Below are 23,407 nucleotides of genomic sequence, written 5' to 3' on the forward strand. Positions count from 1 at the left end.
TTTAAAGTAGTTAACTCAAACAAGCATTATACATTATACAGCAAAATAAAAATATTAAAATATAATGTTCAGGAGCACTACATGAATACAATATTTTGTCATGTTGGTACTCCTAATCAATAGACACCTTTTTGAATTTGAGATTGTACCGTTCTTTTAACGGACGTTGAGTTTGTGTTCGTTCAAGTAGTTACTGAAAATTTTATTCTATTAAAAAAAAATCAGATCGCAGTTTTAATGTGTTAATTCTTTCACGAAAATTGTTTACAGACGTTGAATTGTGCAACGTCTGTCGTCTAAGAAGAGTGCAGCTAGTGCAGCATCTTCAGAAGTGAAAAGTATACCTACGATTTCCAATTCGTTAGGTGTTGTACCTATTTTTTGTTAGGACTGTGAGGTAAATTTGCAAACAAAATTGCATTTAATCAGATTGAGCTAACCATATTTTCAAAATTTCTCTAATCTTAATGTCCCACTTTAAGAGTTTTCTTATAGAATATTCGTCATGGAGGTAGATACTTTACAGTGTGAGAGTACATAAAGTATAAACCTGCCAACAAAAAGTTGGATATGAAAATAAAATGAAAAAACTGTAGAGCCTTGTATATGGTTTCTGACACATTTTTTTTGTCATTATTAAATTTTTATGTTTAAATGATCACGGTAGAAACTGTACATAATTTTATTTTTTATCAATAAGTAGATATAAAAAAAATGTAATTGTATTATCATTTTTTAATTTGGTAAAATTATCTACAGATTGGTGGAATTATAGCAGAGTCTTATTAATTATAGCAGAGTCTTATTATGTAATAATCTTTTAACATTTACAGAGGTTCTATGTATTTATAAAATTTAAAAAATTGGAGGACAAATAATAAAATATAATTTAAAGTAAAACAAAGAAAAATTTAAGACAAATGTACTAAAAAAGAGAATAAACCTACTTCATTGCAAAAACAACTTAAAATTTCTTCAGAAAATGTATTGCAAATGAATAAATAGTAGTAAATTTTGTGTTACAGCACCCGTGTCATTAAAAATGAGTGATAATACATCTGTTAAAGTCGCTGTCAGAATAAGACCGTTGGTACCTAGTGAGATATCGAAAGGATGCAGAGAAATACTTGACGTCGTAGAGGAAAATGAACAAATTATTGTCAGAAGCACTGACAAAGATAAACCCTTTACTTTCAATTATGTCTTACCAAGCTCTACACCGCAGGAGGAATTGTATAAAAGATGCGTCCAACCTCTAATTGGGAATCTGTTTAAGGTAATTTATTTTAATTAAAAGAACAAAGAAAGTAAGCCTTTAGATTTTTAGGGCTACAACGTCACAATATTAGCCTATGGCCAGACAGGATCGGGAAAGACCCACTCGATGGGCACAGCTTTTAAAGGCGAAGACGACATGGGTGTAATACCCAGAGCAGTTGCGGAAATCTTCGAATTTATAAAGGATAATTTTGCTTTAGATTTTACAGTAACAGTATCGTTCATGGAATTGTACCAGGAAGTCCTTTACGATTTGTTGTCGAACAAAGCACGAGATCAATGTACACTGGAAATCAGAGAAGATACTGTAAAAGGTAAGAAAGCAACTATTCGTGTAATGCAAAATTGATTTTGTTTTATTAATTTTTGTGAAATAAACAGTCCACATGTTGTCGTTAATATTTCAGGTATACATATTCCAAATTTAACAGAAGTTCCAGTGCAATCGGCAATTGAGGTACTAGATTCTTTAACAAGAGGCTCTATAGGTAGGGTGACCGGATCAACTGCCATGAATGCCCAGAGTTCAAGAAGCCATGCAATCTTCACCGTAAACATATCGATTAATAATAAGAATAATTGGTATGTATTTGCTAAATAATTATAAAGTTTATAATTTTTTGCTGCTATTCTGTGATCGTTCTAATTTTATCCTTATTATTTATCGACTTAAGGAAAGAGGTAAATTTCATTACGGTATTTTTCGTTGATGATTTAAAATTGTTTAATTGTCCGCACAATAAATGATTGCATACGTATTTAGAAGAATTTGACAAACATTTATTCTTGGTGTCACTTCAACTGCCTCTAGTTAAATATTAGGAATAATTGATTATGAAATTAACAACAATTTATTAGAAAAAGTATCTACCATCTCAGAATCTGTTAGATATTCTGTCTATATGCATTTAATCATTAATAAATCTCTAAAAATTTGTGATTTTCTGGTGAATCCCAGCCTTTTAAATTCAAACAAATGTAGATATCTTTTGCACTTGCATCATATCTATACATTTTTTTTGCATATTTTGTATTTTTGTCATTCCATGTTTGTTTATTTATATTTATACACAGTCCGGCTATTAAATTTTAAGACTGATTCTATGGCAGCGAAGCGCATGGCGCTATATATGTGTGGTCAACGGAACTACGTAGTGGGAAGCCTTCTGAGCGACCAAACAGAATCTCATCAGCATATGTGTATCTACCACGAAGTTATAACGTTTTGCTTGAAGCGAGTTTGTGATAGTCACAGCATGCACCATGACGAGAGGACGGGGCATCCCCGCACAAGGCGAACGAACTAAAACATCGAAACTATGCGTTCTACACTGAAGTCTGATCGTTGATTAACCATCAGAATGTTGGCTGACCGTGTACGATTGATCGACGTTCCGACTTCAGGGCAGAGAACACAGCTTTGACATTTTTGTTTGTTCGGTTTGTGTGGAGTCGCCCCGTTCTCTCGTCATCGTGCACGCTGTCTCGGCCATTACAAAACCTGGTATACTGATGAAATTTTGTTCGATCCCAAAGAAAGCTTACCACTGCATGAGTACATTACCGAGAGATTATTTGACATTGTTAGATAGCAGCCTACTTATAGGTCCATTGACAAGGTACAAGAACTACACTTAAATAAACTAAATTTGTCATGAAACGGTGACAAATATGAGAAAAACCCAAAGGACGATTTTTGACGGGAATAAAATGTTACATTCAAAATTGGTTCCGGTTATCATTTTTTACAGGATATAACTACTTTAATTGTTGAATTAATAGGACCGCCTACCCGTATCTCCTCGTCTGGTGGCTGGTAATACTTGTTTCTAATCTAATTTCTAGTCTAATCAAAAGTTACACACAAGTTTTACTTAAATATTTCTATTGGCTTTCAAGATATTAAAAAATGTTGTTATTGGTACAGAATCCTTAACACTCTGTATCTAAAAAACGAAGCGTTTTCGACCCTATATTTATACAATTTCTTTTAATTATTTTTACCTGGGAACATGTCCTCACAGTTTGTCGACTTAATCCTGAAACACCCTGTATATACTATCCTCTACGAATCTTACATTTGTTCATTTCTTTTAATCTGCTCCAATTTTATGTATTTTAATTTAATACAGTTTTTATGTATTTTATGCATTAACTTTAATTTTATTCATTAACTTCTTTGTATTATAGTCTTTCCGAAGTTAGTTGAACATGTAAAAAAACGCCAGGCAATAAAATTTAATGAGTCATAGGCGTCCTTAAAAAAGTTTTCTGATGAGGGTAAAAAATTATAATAACTGGTACATAATGTGCAGAAAATTTCTATTATATGTTTATTTGGCCAACAACATATTTTAATTATTTATGTCCTCAAACAATTATATTATATTGATGGTAAATTTCATTTTGTACCGTTACTAAAGGTCTCCAAAATGCCATGTTGTAATAATATTTCTCCCTTTCGCAATTGTAATAGGAATGATTGATAGAAGGTGCCTATAATAAATTAAAATTACCTGAATCACGCCAAATTCCACATTGCTGCACTGCACTGCTGGGCAATTTGTCAACCACTTGTCAACGGCTGAGATTTATTGCCCACTAGCCCAATGCAACTGTATTGTATTTTGTTTGCCCGCGCTCGCATTCTTCAACTGGGCGTATATATTTCTACCACCTCCACGTTTAGTTCGACCAGACCTCTATATGGGTATGGCTAAATAAATATGGGAACAAGTTTTTCAAATATTTCAATGCCGTGTTGCTGCGTCAGCGACCGAACCTGGTACATACTGTCATCCTCGTGGTTCTTCAATTGATAGCCTATAATGTTTGAGTTTTAGCAGTTACTTACTTACTTACTAGATAAATAATTCAAAGCAATCATTTTTTAGTCGAGAGAATAAACAGGCAAAACTGCATTTGGTCGATCTGGCCGGTTCAGAGAGACCGAAAAAGACTGGCGCTGCCGGAAACACATTTAAAGAAGGAGTGCACATAAATAAAGGATTGTTTGTACTTGGTAACGTGATCAGCTGCCTGGGCGACGAAAAAGCCCAACATGGATTTATTCCGTACAGAGATAGTAATCTCACAAGGCTCCTAAAAGGTAACCGCTCGCATACGTTGTAATAATTTCCACAGTGGTTCCGGTATTTTTAGACTCGTTGGGTGGCAACAGCATCACATTAATGATTGCCTGTGTCAGTCCCGCGGATTACAACTTTGAGGAAACGTTATCTACACTGCGATACGCCGATAGGGCCCGAAAGATTAAAAACAAACCTATCGTGAACCAGGATGCTAAAGTTGCCGAAATAAATGACCTTAAGAAGACGATTCAGCATTTAAGGCTTCAAATTGTAGGACAAGGTAATTACGGAAATAAATTATACTTTGTGGTTAATAATACTGTGGTCGTTTATTTATTATCGCAGGAGGTCCCATCATATGCCCAGCAGAGATCGAATTACTTAAGAAGGAGATTGTCGATTTAAAGCTGAAAATTCGAGATCTCACTGTACAGCTGTCTGCGGCTCTTATCGATAAGACTGGATTACATGAGAAAATAATGATCCTACAAAACGCCAACGAGGGCCTGAACAAGAAAATATTAGATTTAAAATGCCAGTACGATATAACCTTCCACAACATAAGTACCGGATTGGAGACGAACGATACCAACTTAATCAAAGAAAATTTGACAAAGATGCAACAAATCCAAAGCCAGTTCCTCGAGATTAATTCTGAACAAAAGAAGACTGAAGCTGAAATAAGGTATAAATGTATTTTATTTATTTTTAACTTTTTTTTTGTAATTTTTCTGCATGCTAGCAGCAATCTCATTCCCTATTGGGATATACGGCACGCAAACTTGTCGAATTTTCCTTAATTTAAATACAATAAAATGAAGTTGTGGACTATTTGGGCATTCTCACTTTACTGAATTAACTCTGACCCGAGGTAAATAACGTCCCCAGTGCCCTATTGTCATATCACATCAGGTGGATTGATATTATGTAGTTCACCTAAACTAGATCGACACAATGCTATAAATAAATAGTAACAAATATTTAGTAATAAACACTTGCAATTGATTTTAATAAATATTTCAAATCTACCAGATCAGCAATAGTCCAACCAAATTACAGTTGGAGAAAAAGAAATTGTTACCTGGACTTTTATAAGTGGAAATGGTAAAGGGCTTATAATAAACCTAAAAAAAAAAAAATGCGTGAGCAGAGGGTCGATTTGGGGGGTTGAAATGTTGTGGAAAATTGTATCATTGGGATTTCTGACGAAAGTTGATGACAAACTAAAACGTATCTAATACAAAAGTTGTAGATCATGCAAAAATCTACAACTTTTGTAGAGGTGACTTTTTAAGATAACCTCAAAATTTCCGAGAAAAATGTGAAAAACCGTTTTTTTTATTTTTCTTTTTTATTTCTCATTTCAGCAAAAATAATTTAATTTTGACGAAACTTGGTGAAAGTATACCTTTCTGTGTCTTAAATAACCACAAATTTTTTTAGATAAAAAAATCAAGAAATTTCTGAGATTCATTTTTCGGCCTGAAACACTTTTTTTTCAAAGAAAAATTCTACTTAGAAAAATCATCGTACAGAGTTCTGCCGGTGATCATTTTTTTTTGTTTTGACATACTTTTTGGTGAAATAAAAAAATCTGTAATCACAGTTCAAAAACATACTCAAAAATGCAAAAAAATATTAAAAATTACTTGCAACAATAAATTTTTCAGTAATTGCTGTTAATTTGTTTAAATTAAAAAAAAAAATAAAAAACTGATTACAGATTACATGAATAATTTAAAAAGTTGTACCTAATAAAAAAATAATATGAATTTATGAAATGTTTTTATTATTTCTAATTAATATTGCTAATAGTATTAAAAAAAATTGTTGGATATTTTGTGCGGTATTGACTTTTATACTGTTATGACTTTATCCAATAGATATTTTGAAAGCGTTCAGAGCTGTACCTACTCAGGAAAAATTTTAAATGATAGCTAAAACAGGCTAAAAACTTTTTAAGCGACTACAATATAATCTATATACTATATAATCTAATTCAGAATTTAAAATGACTAGATTTTGTCATAAACAGCGACATATTTAAAAAAATTAACCTGATGATGGCCTTTCGAAGACGAAACGTCGGATTGCAAAAATATTGACCCCATTGTATAGAGCGAAAAAAGTGGCATTGTAAATATGCAATTTATTTTAAAATTCGTTTTTAAATAAAGCCGGAAAAAAATTTAACAATTTTGCAAAATTTCGGGTTTTTCCGGGTACCTACCTATCTCCGCAACTACCCGGAGTTGTAAAACTTTCTAAATGGCATATTGTTAGGTAAAAAAAAACACAACTTTTTTCTAATCTGAGCCACCCGGTATCTATGAATTTATCAAAATTTAAAAAAATAAGTACACTAATCGATCCTTTGGAAAAAAAATTATTATTTATTTTATTTATTCACTATTCGACTTATGTTTATAGCAATACTGTACAAAAATAAAGTTTTGGGTCAAACAATGAGTTTTTTTTGTATTTTTTCCGTATAATTGAATGGTGTAATAATTTTTTGAATTTTTTTAAATTTAAAGAAATTTCAACAATTACTGAAAAATTCATTGTTGCAAGTCATTTTTTATTTCACAAAAAAGTATGTTAAAAAAAAAAAATTAATANAAATTACTTGCAACAATAAATTTTTCAGTAATTGCTGTTAATTTGTTTAAATTAAAAAAAAAAATAAAAAACTGATTACAGATTACATGAATAATTTAAAAAGTTGTTCCTAATAAAAAAATAATACGAATTTATGAAATGTTTTTATTATTTCTAATTAATATTGCTAATAGTATTAAAAAAAATTGTTGGATATTTTGTGCGGTATTGACTTTTATACCGTTATGACTTTATCCAATAGATATTTTTAAAGCGTTCAGAGCTGTACCTACTCAGGAAAAATTTTAAATGATAGCTAAAACAGGCTAAAAACTTTTTAAACGATTACAATATAATCTATATACTATATAATCTAATTCAGAATTTAAAATGACTAGATTTTGTCATAAACAGCGACGTATTTAAAAAAATTAACCTGATGATGGCCCTTCAAAGACGAAACGTCGGATTGTAAAAATATTGACCCCATTGTATAGAGCGAAAAAAGTGGCATTGTAAATATGCAATTTATTTTAAAATTCGTTTTTAAATAAAGCCAGAAAAAATTTAACAATTTTGCAAAATTTCGGGTTTTTCCGGGTACCTACCTATCTCCGGAGTTGTAAAACTTTCTAAACGGCATATTGTTAGGTAAAACAAAACACAACTTTTTTCTAATCTGAGCCACCCGGTATCTATGAATTTATCAAAATTTAAAAAAATAAGTACACTAATCGATCCTTTGGAAAAAAAATTATTATTTATTTTATTTATTCACTATTCGACTTATGTTTATAGCAATACTGTACAAAAATAAAGTTTTGGGTCAAACAATGAGTTTTTTTTGTATTTTTTCCGTATAATTGAATGGTGTAATAATTTTTTGAATTTTTTTAAATTTAAAGAAATTTCAACAATTACTGAAAAATTCATTGTTGCAAGTCATTTTTTATTTCACAAAAAAGTATGTTAAAAAAAAAAAATTAATACCGGTAGACCTCTGTATGATGATTTTTCTAAGTAGAATATTTCTTTGAAGAAAAAGTGTTTCAGACCAGAAAAAATGAATATCTCGGAAGCTTCTTAATTTTTTTATCTAAAAAAAAAAAATTGTGGTTATTTAAGTTACAGAAAGGTATACTATCACCAAGTTTCGTCAAAATTAAATTATTTTTCCGGAAATGAGAAATAAAAAACGAAAAATTAGAAAAAAAACTGGTTTTTCGCATTTTTCTCGGAAATTTTGAGGTCACCTCTACAAAAATTGTAGATTTTTGTATGATCTGCAACTTTTGTATTGGATACTTTTTTGTTTGACATCAACTTTCGCCAGAAATCCCAATGATACAATTTTTCACAACTTCTCAACCCCCCAAATCATCCCTCCGCCACCCCTGCTCACGCATATAATTTTATTTTTTTTCGTTTATTATAAGCTCCTTTACCATTTCCACTTATAAAAGTCCAGGTAACAATTTTTTTTTCCCTCTAAATGAGTTATTTCGATCGGTTTATAAGTTTATTTATTTTTTTATTATTATCCTTATACATTTGTTTTAAATAAAAAATAAAAAATACTCTTTAATATATAAAATGTAAAAAATGATCCTATTCATGCATGTGTCTAGTTTAAAAAGTCTGGTTTTGTCGTCCCTTATTAAAGATACAATAAAAACTAGGTTAGTGACCGAATGTGGTAGGTCAAGATTCACCCAGCGGTCACGAACGGTCCGAAAAGTGCTTTAAATAATGATTTTAAAATTTTTTGTTTGCAATGCATTTTAAAATTTCTTTAATCGGGTATTCGTATTCTACTCTTTTTTCATCATCTTCCCTTAAAATTAATAACATCATTAGCAACCCTGTATATAAAAAATTTTATGTAATATTTTAGAAACCACGAGGAATCCTTGAACAAACATTTAATGTCTCCTCCAACGAACCACGCGGACAGCGAAATCCAAGAGAAAGAAGAAAGCCATACCACTCGACAGATGGCACTAAATTCCGAACTGCTGGAAATCCAGAAACAACTGATACTGAAAGAGAGTTTGGCGGTACAACTCGCCAGTAATAACCAGTACATGGTCGACTACAAAGCGATGGCCGATAACGAAGCAAAGATCGCTCTTTTGCAGAAAGAGAAAGAGGAATTGTTGCAGCAGGTGAAGAACGTCCAGGCTCAAGGTGCTTCGAGTAAAATCGCAGAACAGAGAAGGAAAAGAGTTCAGGAGCTGGAGGCGCAGCTGCAGGACTTGCATAAAAAGGTAATTTTGATAACAGAAATTGAACTTTCATCTTTACCGATAATCGACATTCTTACACTTTATAAATAGGTACACGAGCAAGCCCGCCTCATTAAGCTGAAAGAGAAGGACGAGCTGCGGATCGGCAAACTAAACCAAGAAATATTCCAAATGAAACAGAACAAAGTGAAGTTGGTGCGAACGATGCGTGAAGAGAGCGAGAAATTTCGGCAGTGGAAGCTGGAGAAGGAGAAGGAGTGCCAGCGGCTAAAGCAGCAAGACAGAAAGAAGGAGAACGAAATAGTCAAGATGAAAGCTATGCACACTAAGCAACAGAACGTTTTTAAGAGGAGGGTCGAAGAAGCGGAGGCATTGAACAAACGTCTGAAAAACATCCTAGCCGTGAGAAAACAAACGCAGGACTCTAAGCTCAGCGGGAAGGCCGAACGGATCGGTCCCTGGGTGAGTTTTTATTTCTCTTAAGTATCATATTCCATTTTATCGAGACGTTTTCAGGTCAAACAAGAGTTCGATATTTACGTCAATCTCGTTGAGGCAGAAGTTACACTGTCGGCTCTGTTAGAAGACCGGGCTACACTTCAGCAACAGTTGGACGAGCTCAGAGCAGACCCGGAAACTGCGGAAGGTGCCGAGTGTAACACCATCGCGGAAGATATAGAACTGAGATCCGTGCAAATACAGGATTTACAACAGAAACTTTTATACTCGGACGAAGGTAAGTTATTCGAACGGAAATACGAGGTATTTCGTAATTTACAGTATGTACAGTAAAAAAATACCAAATGAGCGATGATTCCAGGTCAAAATTTTCATAAAAAACTCATTTCACGTCAGCTAAACTAGGCCAGTGTCAGAGGTTATGGGAATTGATATTCACAAACTAAACACAGTGCTTTAAAAAAAATACTTTTTATTAAAAAGTGTTGCCTAGTCACAGACGAATTATAAGTGGACTATTTATGTGATTTCAAAGAAATGTATATAAAAAATTGACCCTCGGTTATGTAAAACAATGGATTTTCAAAGTTCTATTGCTACCTTTTCAGAAATTTTTTTCTTTCCGCGGTAATACAATAAAATTCAATAAAAACAAATTAAACACAAAACTTTTCTTTTGCGACAATTGGTGTCTTCCATTTCATTCTTAAAATATGAAACGAAAGTAATAAAACCAACACACTTTCTAAATGCGAAATTTTAGTATACAGGGTGTTTCCTAAGTACGGTTCGTAACTTTAGGACACAATTTTTTATTGTATTTAATGAAAAAATGTTCCTATAAACCTGTGGCTGGAAACGCTTACATTCCGAGATACAGGGTGTTCAAAATTTAAAAAAATATATTAATACTTGAAATAAAGCTTGGCCAGCTCGCAGTCCCGATATGAATCCTTGCGACTTTTATGTATGGGGTCACCTCAAGTCTCTTATGTATAAGACGCCTGTACTAGATGAAAACGAGTTACGAAATTGATTAATTCAAAGTTGTGATGTTTTATCAGAAGGTTATTTCTATGATTGTTGTTTGTAGTTGCCGGCGATTTTTCTAAAAATAGGTTAGTATTAGGCAAAAATTCGAGACACCTTTTTTTTGTTGTGTTATGACGAAAACGTCAACTGACTCATAGTCTAATCAGTTGGCGCTCAAGAAGGGGGTTGCCTGTGAAGTTTTAGGGGAGTTTTGAAAAGTAGTATATTTATAGATTTTGACGCGCTCTTTCCGAATTTTTACTTTGCCACTTTTTTTCCGGAAGTAGCCGCCATATTGGAAAAATGGCGCTCCAAAACAGTTTTTCAACGATATTTCCTTTCCGACTCACTTTATTGTGAAAATAGTTGTATAATAAATTAAACTAGAGAACATTTCCTATAATTTACGTATGAACCTTTTTTCTGTGAAATGAATAGTTTCGGCGTACGAACACCGCAAAGTCTACTCCAAACTCCAACATGTGTATTTCGTATATCAACGAAAAATATTTTACTACGCCTATTAGGGCCTCAATATGGCAATCAGCATTTCATCTACATTTGATGCCGTTATAGTTATCGGCCAAGATGTAGATCTTATTCTTTTGACGGCTCTATCTACACGTTGAAACATATACGTTCTGAAACCAGAAAAAGGAACGATTTCGCAACGAATATATTCAACAGAAAGTATCATAGATAAAACAGCCGCAGATAACATCCTATTCTTACACGCCTTCAGTGGCTGTGATACAGCAACATCAGCACTCTTCGATCAAGGGAAAATAAAATATGCCAATATACTCCGAAAGAACCGAGCTCATCCAGGTATTTAAAAACCCAAATGCTGACCCGGAAAGCATTGCTGAAGTTGGAGAATGCTTCCCCCTTGCATTGTACGGTTACAGTGGCGTAAAAAGTATGTCGTTAAACACCTACACATGCTTCACGAAGTCACCATTTAAAAATAAATTTAACATTGCATCGCTGCCATCGACAGAAATAGCAGGTTCAGCAGTGGCATGGAGTTGGAAAAAAGCAAGAATGGGCTAATTTCTTGCAAATGTAATAAAGTACGTCGGTGACCCTGTGGATGCAGAAAGGCTGGACTAAAGTGCTCCGTTATCTGCACGAACTGCAATGGTACTTGCGATAATTCGATTGTTGATCTGCAAGACAGTGATGAAGAGAAAGATACGGAGACAGTTCTTCAGCAAACCTTCGACGAAATCGAGAATGAAGTCGAAGAAGAGAACCCTATCGCGGATAACTTGGAAGAACGTCCTATCCGTGAGGTTTTGCTCAGTTCTGAAGATGAAGAACTCACAAAACCTGGTCCATCAGGGATAGCGAATAAGTGAAGGAGAATGCACTAAATTTAGTCAACAGTGCATCACATGTGGATTAGGCCTACTGGGGATACCACTAAAAAAAACATGCCAGGAACTCTATCTCGTGGTGGTGTGGAAATGAATTTGTTGGCCAATACACGTGTTGGAGTAGACTTTGCGGCGCTCGTATGCCGAAACTATTAATTTCACAGAAAAAAGGTTGATACATAAATTATAGGAAATGTTTTCTAGTTTAATTTACTACATAACTATTTTCACCGTAAATTAAGTCGGAAAGGAAATATCGTTGAAAAACTGTTTTGGAGCGCCATTTTTCCAATATGGCGGCTACTTCCGGAAAAAAAAAGAGNAAAACGAGTTACGAAATTGATTAATTCAAAGTTGTGATGTTTTATCAGAAGGTTATTTCTATGATTGTTGTTTGTAGTTGCCGGCGATTTTTCTAAAAATAGGTTAGTGTTAGGCAAGAAATTCGAGACACCTTTTTTTTGTTGTGTTATGACGAAAACGTCAACTGACTCATAGTCTAATCAATTGGCGCTCAAGAAGGGGGTTGCCTGTGAAGTTTTAGGGGAGTTTTGAAAATTGGTATATCTATAGATTTTGACATACTCTTTCCGAATTTTTACTTTGCCACTTTTTTTTCCGGAAGTAGCCGCCATATTGGAAAAATGGCGCTCCAAAACAGTTTTTCGACGATATTTCCTTTCGGACTCACTTTACAGTGAAAATAGTTGTATAATATTAATTAAACTAGAGAATATTTCCTATAATTTACTTATGAACCTTTTTTCTTCTACTCCAAACTCCAACATGTGTATTTCGTATATCAACGAAAAATATTTTATTACGCGTTGAAAACCCGGCCTATTAGGGCCTCAATATGGCAATCAGCATTTCATGTACATTTGATGCCGTTATAGTTATCTGCCAAGATGTAGATCTTATTCTTTTGACGGCTCTATCTACACGTTGAAACATATATGTTCTGAAACCAGGAAAAGGAAGGATTTCGCAACGAATATATTCAACAGAAAGTATCATTTAAAAATAAATTTAATATTGCATCGCTGCCACCGACAGAAATAGCAGGTTCAGCAGTGGCATGGAGTTGGAAAAAATGCAGAGCGGTGGGAATGGAAAAAGCAAGAATGGGCTAATGTAATAAAGTATGTCGGTGACCCTGTGGATGCAGAAAGGCTGGACTAAAGTGCTCCGTTATCTGCGCGAACTGCAATGGTACCTTCGATAATTCGATTGTTGATCTACAAGACAGTGATGAAGAGAAAGATACGGAGACAGTTCTTCAGCAAACCTTCGACGAAATCGAGGATGAAGGTGATGAAGTCGAAGAAGAGAACCCTATCGCGGATAACTTGGAAGAACTTTATCCGTGAGGTTTTGCTCAGTTCTGAAGATGAAGAACTCGCAAAACCTGGTCCATCAGGGATAGCGAATAAGCGAAGGAGAATGCACTAAATTTAGTCAACAGTGCATCACATGTGGATTAGGCCTACTAAAAAAAACACGCCAGGAACTCTATCTCATGGTGGTGTGGAAATGAATTTGTTGGCCAATACACGTGTTGGAGTAGACTTTGCGGCGCTCGTACGCCGAAACTATTAATTTCGCAGAAAAAAGGTTGATACATAAATTATAGGAAATGTTCTCTAGTTTAATTTACTACATAACTATTTTCACCGTAAATTGAGTCGGAAAGGAAATATCGTTGAAAAACTGTTTTGTAGCGCCATTTTTCCAATATGGCGGCTACTTCCGAAAAAAAAAAGAGGTGGCAAAGTAAAAATTCGGAAAGAGCACGTCAAAATCTATAAATATACCAATTTTCAAAACTCCCCTAAAACTCCACAGGTAAAACTTCCAGCTGATTGGACTATCACGCCTAACTACGCCACTGGCGGCAAATAAGAATTGCCTTTATACTAAACCAACATACAATAACTGCCAAACCTAACAGTCACTGTTCCAAATTTATTTAAAATATATTTTTTTAAATTTTCAACACCCTGTTTCCCGAAATCTAAGTGTTTCCGGAAACATGTTTATAGGAACTTTTTCTTTTTTAAATACCATAAGAAATCGTGTTCTGAAGTTACGGACCGTACTTAGGAAACACCCTGTATATAACAACATTGTCCTACCTCTTAATAGCTCTTATTTAGATCGATCAACTCACCAAAACTTTTAGATGGACTTTAGATTGTCCCATTCGGTACATACAGTTGCTTATGAAACACCCTGTAAATACTAAGAGGTTTACATGAAATGAGAATTGTTTTAACAGTCGCTAACGGTTTATTTTGTGTTACTTTTAGAAAACAGGTCAAAAACGAGGTTCGATAAGTTCCAATCAATCGGGGAGGCAAAGTTTGCTTTAAAGCTGGTATTTGAACAAGCAGCTGAAATGCAGAAAGAAAAAGTACATACCCAGTTGAAACTAAACGAGCTGCAGGAATCGTTCAATGAGGTACAATAAAAACGACCGTTAAATAATAGGGGCGCAGTTAAATTGCTATTTCGTTAATTAGTTGCAGGAAAAATTGAAAACCTCCGACGCTAACTACAAACTTAGGGAGGAAAAAAACTTAGAGCATCTGGCTCAGCTGCAAAAAGGTTATGAAGAGAAGGTGTCTATTTTGTTGCGGCAATTGAGAGGCGTGAAAGTAGAAGGTAAGGAATAAGTAATTCGTTTCGAACGTTTATATTTTTGACGTTTATTTTTAGATGTGAGCGAAGAAGACGAATTAAGACAAATGTGTAAGATACAACAAGAGAAAATACAAGAACTGGAAGAGAAAATAAAAACGATCCAGGTTAGTATCCTTAATAATAAATTGTTACTTAGGGAAGCCAGTTTTTGGGATTGAGATAAAAAATTGCGCGATTCGGGAATTGGATCGCGATTCCGAAAATTAATTAAAAATTCGCAACCTAACATACCTTTGCTCAGAAAACATTTTTGATACGAGTAATCCTGCTGAAGAAAAATCTTAGCGCGTACGAGGCATATCCACGAAGTAACAGTACTCAATTTTTTTAAAATCTAAACGGCAGTATATTTATGAAAAATTTAAATATTCGTTAACATACCCCTTCTTTTGTTCTGTATCGCCCTCAGTAGTGTTTTCACAGTACCGGCAAAACGTCAATGAGGAGAATCCCTTTACGGTCCTAAAACACAATTGCCATAATTTTTGAGCCGAAACAACTGTTTTGAATTTTTTCTCTAATGGTTCAGACGGATGTCGCCACTGCATTGATTGTCTTTTCGTCTCAGGAGTGTGACTGTGGTGCAACATCCACGCTTTGTTGCCAGTCACACTACAGTCTAAGAAAAATTCTCATGAAAATGTGATTTTGTTGGCTTTGTGTTGATCCATGAGCTGTTTTGGTACCCAACTCGCACACCATTTTCGATAACCAAACGTTTCAGTAATAATTTCATGCAGAAGAGGTGTGGAAACACTGCGTTCATCTCGACCAAAGTCAACCGACGGTCACCATAAAGCATTTCTCCGATTTCGTTCACCATCTCATTAGTCACGATTGAGGAACGCCCACTCCTTTGTTCATCATGAATATTCATTCTGCGAGGTTTACACTCACGACACCACTTGTACACATTAGTACGATTCATCACACCACCCCCATAACAGTTTTGATTTCACTAAAAATCTGGACGGGTGCCTTTCCCCTTGCAAGAAGAAGCCGTATTGCACTGCTCACCTCGCAGCTGACAGGATTCGGGACAGTGGCACTGATTTTAACATGTCACTACAAAAACAGTTCCCAACTGACTGATACAAATGAGCGTACGTTCTGCTCCCAACGCCTTGGCCTTAAGTGCAGTGTTGCCAACTTTGTCGAAAACAAAAACCACAGTGTCGGAGGCTTGGTACTTTTACTTTGTAGATAAACGTCGTATACGTTGCTAAGCTGTTTAATTGCTTGGTTCAACGTAGTAAATAAGAAAATTAAATGTAAACAATTTGATTCCGGGATTATTTTGGAAATTTTGGGCCTTTCAGGATTCGAAAACCGTAAAATCTCAGAAATCTGCGGATTTTGAAATCTCGAGATCCCAGAATTGGGCGCACGACAAGTACTCGCATGTAAAATTTCTTGTATGAAGTAGAACGATGTTAGTACACTGCAATGATGTGAAACTTCGTGAATGATGTGAAGTATTCAATATTTACTTCCATCTAGCGCAGCGCAGTAAAATGTTAATTCGTCTTCCAAATTTTTTTTTAAATAAAAAAGTTTTCTCGGCTTCAAAACGTTTTTGTTTTTTAAATTACTGAAAAATTGTCTGCAACTTCTTCCGTTAAAAGTCATTTTCATAAAATAAAAATTGAAATAGTTATTTGTAAAAAACGTCTCCAAAAAAAGCGCAATTTTTTCAAATTCACTTTTTGATCCCTAAAATTAATAAAATCGTTTTATAATAGCCAGCGTGTTAATACAACTCTTTGCGAAGAAAATAAACCAAAAATCGTTACTGTAGGGTCATCCACCGAGAAGATCTAGCCAATTTTGGAGAGCGCTTTTTTTAAATTGACCCCGAAAAATAATTAATATTTTTAAATTTTTCAAATATTCACTTTTTTGGCTTGCCGTGGGCTATGCTTGCAGTAAATAGTAAGTATGAGAATGTAAATGTACACGAGTTACAGAAGAAGAGAAAAGAGAAGATTTTTAACGGTTTTTTCAATATATCTCGAAAAGTAACAAAGCAATTGATACTTAAAAAAAATCAAACGATAGATTTTTAAAACCTACAATTTTCTTAAAATTTTCGTAGTTATTTTAGAAAAATCGTTTTTTGCAACTTTGCTATTTTTTTTTAGCCATATCCGCCATTTTAGATCGAGTTTAAAAAGAAAAAGAAGAAACTCAATTTAAAATTTAATTTCCTATATGGTCATATTTTTTTTAAAGTAATTTCCATTACAATCACTTAGTTTTTTTGTATCCCCTTCTACTTTTGTTAGACAGTTTTTGTTGTTATTTTATAATTTTATTTTGTCACACTCATTTCTTTTATTATTTGCATCCACTTGTTTAATTAGCTGTATAGTAGTTTTCTTCGAAAAAATAAGCCAATAAATAATTTATTTTAAAATGTTTGTACATGTAAGGATATTCGACCAAAGTCCGACGAAATAATGAAGTTACTAGCAGTGCCACACATTGTTGTACACGGGGCGGATAGGTTGACTGTTATCATTCTCTGCAAGCCACAGTTTGAATCAAAGCAGGCGACAGTTTCGCATCATCGTATTTATAATCGTTTTTAGAAGTCTTATCGTTACCCTTGTTATAATATGACGTATCCTACAAAATTTGACAATTTTACTTTTTTTGAAAAATGGATTCATAATAATATACCTACAGTAAAAATTTTGGAGGTCAAATTGTTTTTGTTTATTTAAGTACTATTTTCAAATATTCTAATATGTCACATCTGATTTTCACGTATTCTAATATGTCGTATCCCACATACTAAGGTTAAGTTAAGAAGATAATTAAAAATGTATTTTTTTATATATACAGGGTGGGTCATTAATGTGAGAAAGTAAAATAACTCCCTTGTTATTCATAATACAGAAAAAAAGTCCATATAAAAGTTATACAGAATCAAAAAACCTAAAGGACAAAATTAATTTGAAACATACAGGGTGATGAGTAAAAACGGGACACACCAAATATTACATTTTTTAAATGGAAGACCCTGTATACCTTGAAACATGAATTTCTGAGAAAATTCTATATATGGCAGTATAAACAGTTTAATATTTTAGTGCGGGATTATCAAGTTATGAAGAAAATTCTTTGAATTTTGGATCGATTTTGGATCGATATTAGCTAATATAGGAGCCTTTGTCTAACATTTGCTTGTAACTCTGTCTAAGTATGTATTTTATTCCAAGTGTTAGTAGCTGACAGTTAATACAACTTTGTCGAGGTCATTTTTTCCAAAATTCGAAGAATTTTCTTCATAACTTGGAACCCCGCACTAAAATGATAAACTGTTTATAATGCCATATACACAATTTTCTCGGAAATTCATGTTTAAAAATCTGTTCCATTTGAAAATGTAATATTCGGCGTGTCCCGTTTTTACTCATCGCCTTGTATGTTTCAAAATAATTTTATAGTTTAGGTTTCTTCATTCTGTACAACTTTTATATAATTTTTTTTTTCTGAATCATGAGTAACAAGCGAGTTATTTTCTTTTTCAATGCCCACCCTGTATAATTATACAATTTATTTAATTGTTTTTTTTGCGTCAATTATTAATACTTGTACATTTTAATTGATATGACTGAGACGCAGGGCCGGTGCCAAGGTATTTGGCACCTGAAGCAAATATTTGCTTGCCGCCCGTTGGCACAATAAATTTATTAATAAAAAGTTTTAGAAAATAAAAAAAACATTTCAATAGACAAAAATAAATAAAAAAATATTTTAGCAAAAAAACAAAGGGAAATTATAAAAAACATATTCTAATAAAACCAAAAATAAAAAATTTTCAATAAAAACAAAAAAGAAACTAAATAATGTCAAAACGGGATCTTTACACATATCACATCACATATCAACTTTTCTACATTTTTCGTTAACAATGTCTTCTATAATATCAGCGTAAACCTAATTATTTGTTATATCTTTCTCGATAGCAAGATTGGCTAAGTCTGTTAACCGTTCCTGTGCCATGGTTGACCGTAAATAATTATTTATAATTTTTAATTTTGAAAAAGAACATTCTCCACTGGCCACAGACACAGGAATGGTTCAAAAAATCCTTAAAGATACTACGACGTTAGGGAAATTTTCGCTCAACTTGTTGATTTCTAATTAATTAATAAAAGCACAAAGCACGCATTCGGGGTCAAAAAATGCTTTTTTCAGATTTTTGTGCAATTTTCTATTTCTGAAATTTATCAAAAGTTAATAATCAAGTCTTAAAATGCCGTCTGAAACATCTGCTTCGCTATTTCACCCCTTCTACCGGCCCTGCTGAGACGTTTTTATGGTCTCCTGGAAAGTTTTCTCAATGTGGGATACGTCATATTAGAACGAGGGTATCGGTATATTAGAGTAATTTATTTGTATGAAGCTGTTATTACAGAATCGACAAGAATTTCATACGCCAATTCTGAGCAGTAAGAAGAGAACGGTACCAAATGTGATAGTAACCGAAGGGACCTTTATTATGGATGACAAGGTACGAATATGACATAAATTCAATTGTGGTCCTGTATAAACCTTTTCAGTATGGTTACGAAAACCGATTCGTGCTGGACATACATTAATATATCGATAACATTTTAGGAGAACGGAGCAGTAAGTGAAACTGATTCTGACGATGACGTTGAAAACGATCCGGACTGGAGGAAGACACCGCTGGGGAAGCGCATCCTCGAAGAAAAGAGAAAACTCACGTTAGTGAGGAATGCTCCGAGTAAGTTTTATCAATAAATTTTTTCTGATCTTAGCCAAAAAAATGTCCTCAAGTTTTAATTCTGTCATTTTTTGGCTCCAAACAACAAAAGTTTAGCGTTAATTGCTCTAAATATGTTGCATACTAACACTTAGTATATATATTTTTTCCAACATTTTCCTTAATGACACATTTCTCAATTTTCATTTTTTTAATAATATTTACAGTGAAATCTCCCTTAACGGACACACCCTATGAACTGAGTTTTGCTTAGCCTCGACGGTTTTCCATAACAATAGCATTATCCCTCTCCTTTAGGCGGCCGACTCTTTTTTGAGCAAATGCAGACACAGATTTTCTGGTACTTTTTCCGGAATGTACACAAAAATAAATAAGAGCGAATATCATTATTAAAGCAAGCGCTTAACTCTTTATGGCAGAATTGTCTGCTGAGAAATCGCGATATCAGCCACTGTATGCTTTTAATTTGTGCTGTTTCTTTAGTTTATTCATTTACGTCTTTACGTGGTACGCGACATTTGTTCAACGTTGTTGAAAATAGCAACAGAAAGAAAAATTTTAATTTTTGTTTTTCTCATATTTTTGATATTGATGAATATTTTCTTATCCAATTTTCGGTTATGACACCTCCTTTGGATGGAAAAGTTTTTGTGGTTCCATTATTGGTGTCTGTCCAACATAGTCGGAGAGCTGACGACAAATTTATGGAATATATTTTAGGCAAGTTGAAATAATGAAAAAATCAGTATTTTATCAATGGGTGAATCTAGAATCGTGAGTCAGGCAGAGCGTTTGCGGTTATTTCGCTACTGCGCAGCATGTGACATTTGCAAAAAAATAAAACAAAAAAATATCTTTTAGGCAACTTGGAATTTTTTCAGTCTTTTATTTTAGCATTTATATAACACAGAAATAAAAATCTGAGACTATTTTGTCCCTTTGAAAGTAAGACCTAAAATACATTCCCTAAATTCGTCATCAGCTCTTGGACTAACAGAGATTCCATTAGACTTTTCACAATACATACAAAAAAAAACTTTATTTATTTTTATGATTCGCAAGCAAAATATTAGAAAAAAAGGAGAAATTTATAGAATATTGAAATAATGTACTTGTTAAAATATTTTTCGTATATATTTTGTAGGAAAACTCCTCAAACAGTACAAAAAAAATATTTTAAGTGTATGTATTAGTATATGAGTATTTTTGTGTCGTTTTTGCTTTGGATGCAATGATCGTGTCGTCTCAACTATTAACTGAAACAGCTCAATGTTCAATAATTATTGGCTTTATACGGGGTCAAAAAAAATGTCTTCATAAATTCAACCGAAATTTTCATTTATAGATTGCAGCATTTTTTACAAGTCGTCCATTAATAATTCTGTTTGTATTGTTGAAATTAGACCATAAATTACGAAACACCCACTATAAATTTCGAAAATTTAGAATACAAAATTCTTCCGCTCATTTTCGAATAAATTACAGTTGGTATCCATAAATATTCTAAGTAAAACGTTGTATTAGGTTTCAACCGCAATGTCCCAGTAAAACGATCCTCCGAGGGTGGATGTACCTGTAAAACGAATTGCCAGAGTTCCAGGTGTGGTTGTAGAAAAACTCTCACGGTCTGTGGTGATTCCTGCAAATGTTCCGCCGGTACATGTGAAAACAGGAATAATGTAAGTTTTTTTGTAATGTTTATTGTCATAATTTTTTCAGTACAGGAAAATGTGTCTTTTTGCTTTTAAAGTGGCTTGCTTCATATTAATTAAAAATTTTTTGGAAGTTCCGAAGTTACTTGGCTCAAGTTGATTAATTTATATTGTTTGTGGATGGTTTCTGCGGTCTTTTAATTTTCATGCCATCGAATTAGAAAATGTTACTCTACATCGCAAACAAAAAAAGTTCCTACAAAAAAAATGCTTTATTTTCTAAAAGGTGTTAAATTTTTGTAACAAAAAACTTAATGAAGGAAAAAACAGCTGGAGTGGTTTTATCAGGATGTATCTTTTTAGGGATTACATTTTTTTATGTAGGTTAGACCAAGTTGGGGTAATTAATGCTAAAAGTGTCTCAAATATTTGTTTAGATAAAAAAAAATATTGTTGTTTAAAATATAGCATTAACTACATTAAAAATCAAGTACTACCTGATTCATAAAAGTACTCGCTGTTCTCCGATACTTGCTGAAAGTACTCAAATACTTTAGTTCTCTATAGTTATCGGGCTACCTAGGAAATATCATGCGAGATGTGAATTCTGGAGTGTGAAAAATATTATAATGAATTTAAATCAATTACTGATTAGCGTATCGAATGAATCGGAAGAATTTGAATACCTAAGTTCTTGGTGGTTATCAAAAAACGTTGAATCAACGGTTGACTCATAAACAGAAAGAATTTCAAATATTCTATACAGGGTGTTTGTAAATAAGTGCAAAATGTGGCAGGTGGTTGCCCAAGTTATTTTGTGAAAAATAAGTTCTCGTAGGTCGAAATATGCTTTGTTTTAAAGATACGGAGTGTTTAAATTTTAATTTTTATTTATTTTTATTAATTATTTCAGAGTTTTAAAGATATTGACTCGAAATTTGATGGTTGTATTTTATTTAGATATATTGACAGCAACCTACTAGATAATGTTTCACTAGAAATTAAAAATACACAACTTGCAATAAAATATATTTTATTTTTTTCCTCTTATGAAAAAAATTGAAGAGACCAATTTCATTCAGAATTGATGACTTGACTGAAATCCATGCCGGATTTCTAAAAAAATATCAAAACGGGAAAAGTCAGTGGCATACCATTTTTTTTTTATTAAAGAAGGTTGTGGCGTTCTCGCTCAAACGCCACTGGTGCAAGTAGAAATATTCGGATCGCCCCAAAAAATGCACATTTATCCCTCTAAAGCGTTTTTCAAATTTCGAGTCAATATCTTTAAAACTGAAATAATTAATAAAAATAAATAAAAAATTAAAATTTAAACACTCTGTATCTCGGAAACGAAGCATATTTCGACCTACGTTTATATGAACTTTTTTTCACAAAATAACGTCGGCAACCACCCCCTAAAATATTACGCACTTATTTACAAACACCCTGTATATCTACACACATTATGATTTTAAAAATAATTATTGGAAATAAAAGAATATATTGAAATAACAAGTATTTTAGGAAATCTGAAGTAGTTAGCGGCTACGTCCTTCAGTATCTCTGCCACTGTTAAAAGTTTAAACTAAAAAATATTTTCTTTAAAATTATTCAAATTATCACTGAAATTTTTTTATGTACTTGCGTATTTCCTATCTTAATTTTTTTGCATATTAATAGAAACGATTATATCTCTATTATCTTTAGTGTTTAGTATTTTATCTTATTGTACGCAGGCAATTGATAATAAAATGTGTTTTAGGAGAAAGACACATCGGCAAATTCAGAGTCGGAAGATGCATTTAAGAAGCCAAGGTATTCGAATATTTTTACATAAAACGTACCGTAGATATATTATTTATTTTCTGCAGGTACTTTGATGAGGACGAACAACCCAGAAAATCAAAGGTCAAGTCCAGGCAGCTGTTTAAGATGCAAATATAATGTACATTTTTTTTAATATGTGATGTTAATGTAACTTATTTTTTAATGTGTGTGTGGTGTGTATATATTTCGTAATAAGAATGTTGTATATAATATTTATTTTAACAGGAACTGACTGAAATCCATGTCACGTCTTTAATTAATTAAGAATATAATTGTCATCAACCTCTGCTTATGCTATGTGGATATGGAATATATTTTTTTACCTATTTATGAAACTTACGAATCGATTAAAAACTTTCATCTTAACCGTATTTTT

At 33.1% G+C, this 23,407-nt stretch overlaps 1 protein-coding gene across 1 annotated transcript; it reads left to right on the forward strand.

Moving 5' to 3' along the window:
• The first annotated feature begins 235 nt into the window (after positions 1-235).
• Positions 236-23,397, forward strand: LOC108910770 (chromosome-associated kinesin KIF4). Its single transcript, XM_018715478.1, has 18 exons — positions 236-397; positions 1,026-1,276; positions 1,328-1,592; positions 1,686-1,860; positions 4,173-4,387; positions 4,441-4,650; positions 4,716-5,055; positions 8,866-9,238; positions 9,308-9,679; positions 9,734-9,953; positions 14,397-14,548; positions 14,610-14,751; positions 14,806-14,894; positions 19,217-19,312; positions 19,420-19,549; positions 21,074-21,228; positions 22,967-23,019; positions 23,076-23,397. Exons 2-18 carry the CDS (start codon positions 1,043-1,045, stop codon positions 23,146-23,148), a joined length of 3,294 nt encoding a protein of 1,097 aa, XP_018570994.1. The 5' UTR covers positions 236-397; positions 1,026-1,042; the 3' UTR covers positions 23,149-23,397.
• Positions 23,398-23,407: the final 10 nt, after the last annotated feature.

The sequence above is a fragment of the Anoplophora glabripennis genome, unplaced genomic scaffold (assembly GCF_000390285.2).
Source record: "Anoplophora glabripennis isolate ALB-LARVAE unplaced genomic scaffold, Agla_2.0 scaffold402, whole genome shotgun sequence".
In the NCBI taxonomy this organism is placed as follows: domain Eukaryota; kingdom Metazoa; phylum Arthropoda; class Insecta; order Coleoptera; family Cerambycidae; genus Anoplophora; species Anoplophora glabripennis.

Bases quoted from the DNA above. Each gene is read 5' to 3' on its own strand.
- LOC108910770 (XM_018715478.1), top strand. From the start codon at position 1,043: ATGAGTGATAATACATCTGTTAAAGTCGCTGTCAGAATAAGACCGTTG. The intron at 14,752-14,805 runs GTAAGGAATAAG...GTTTATTTTTAG, and splicing joins GAGAGGCGTGAAAGTAGAAG to ATGTGAGCGAAGAAGACGAA. The intron at 21,229-22,966 runs GTAAGTTTTTTT...AATGTGTTTTAG, and splicing joins CATGTGAAAACAGGAATAAT to GAGAAAGACACATCGGCAAA.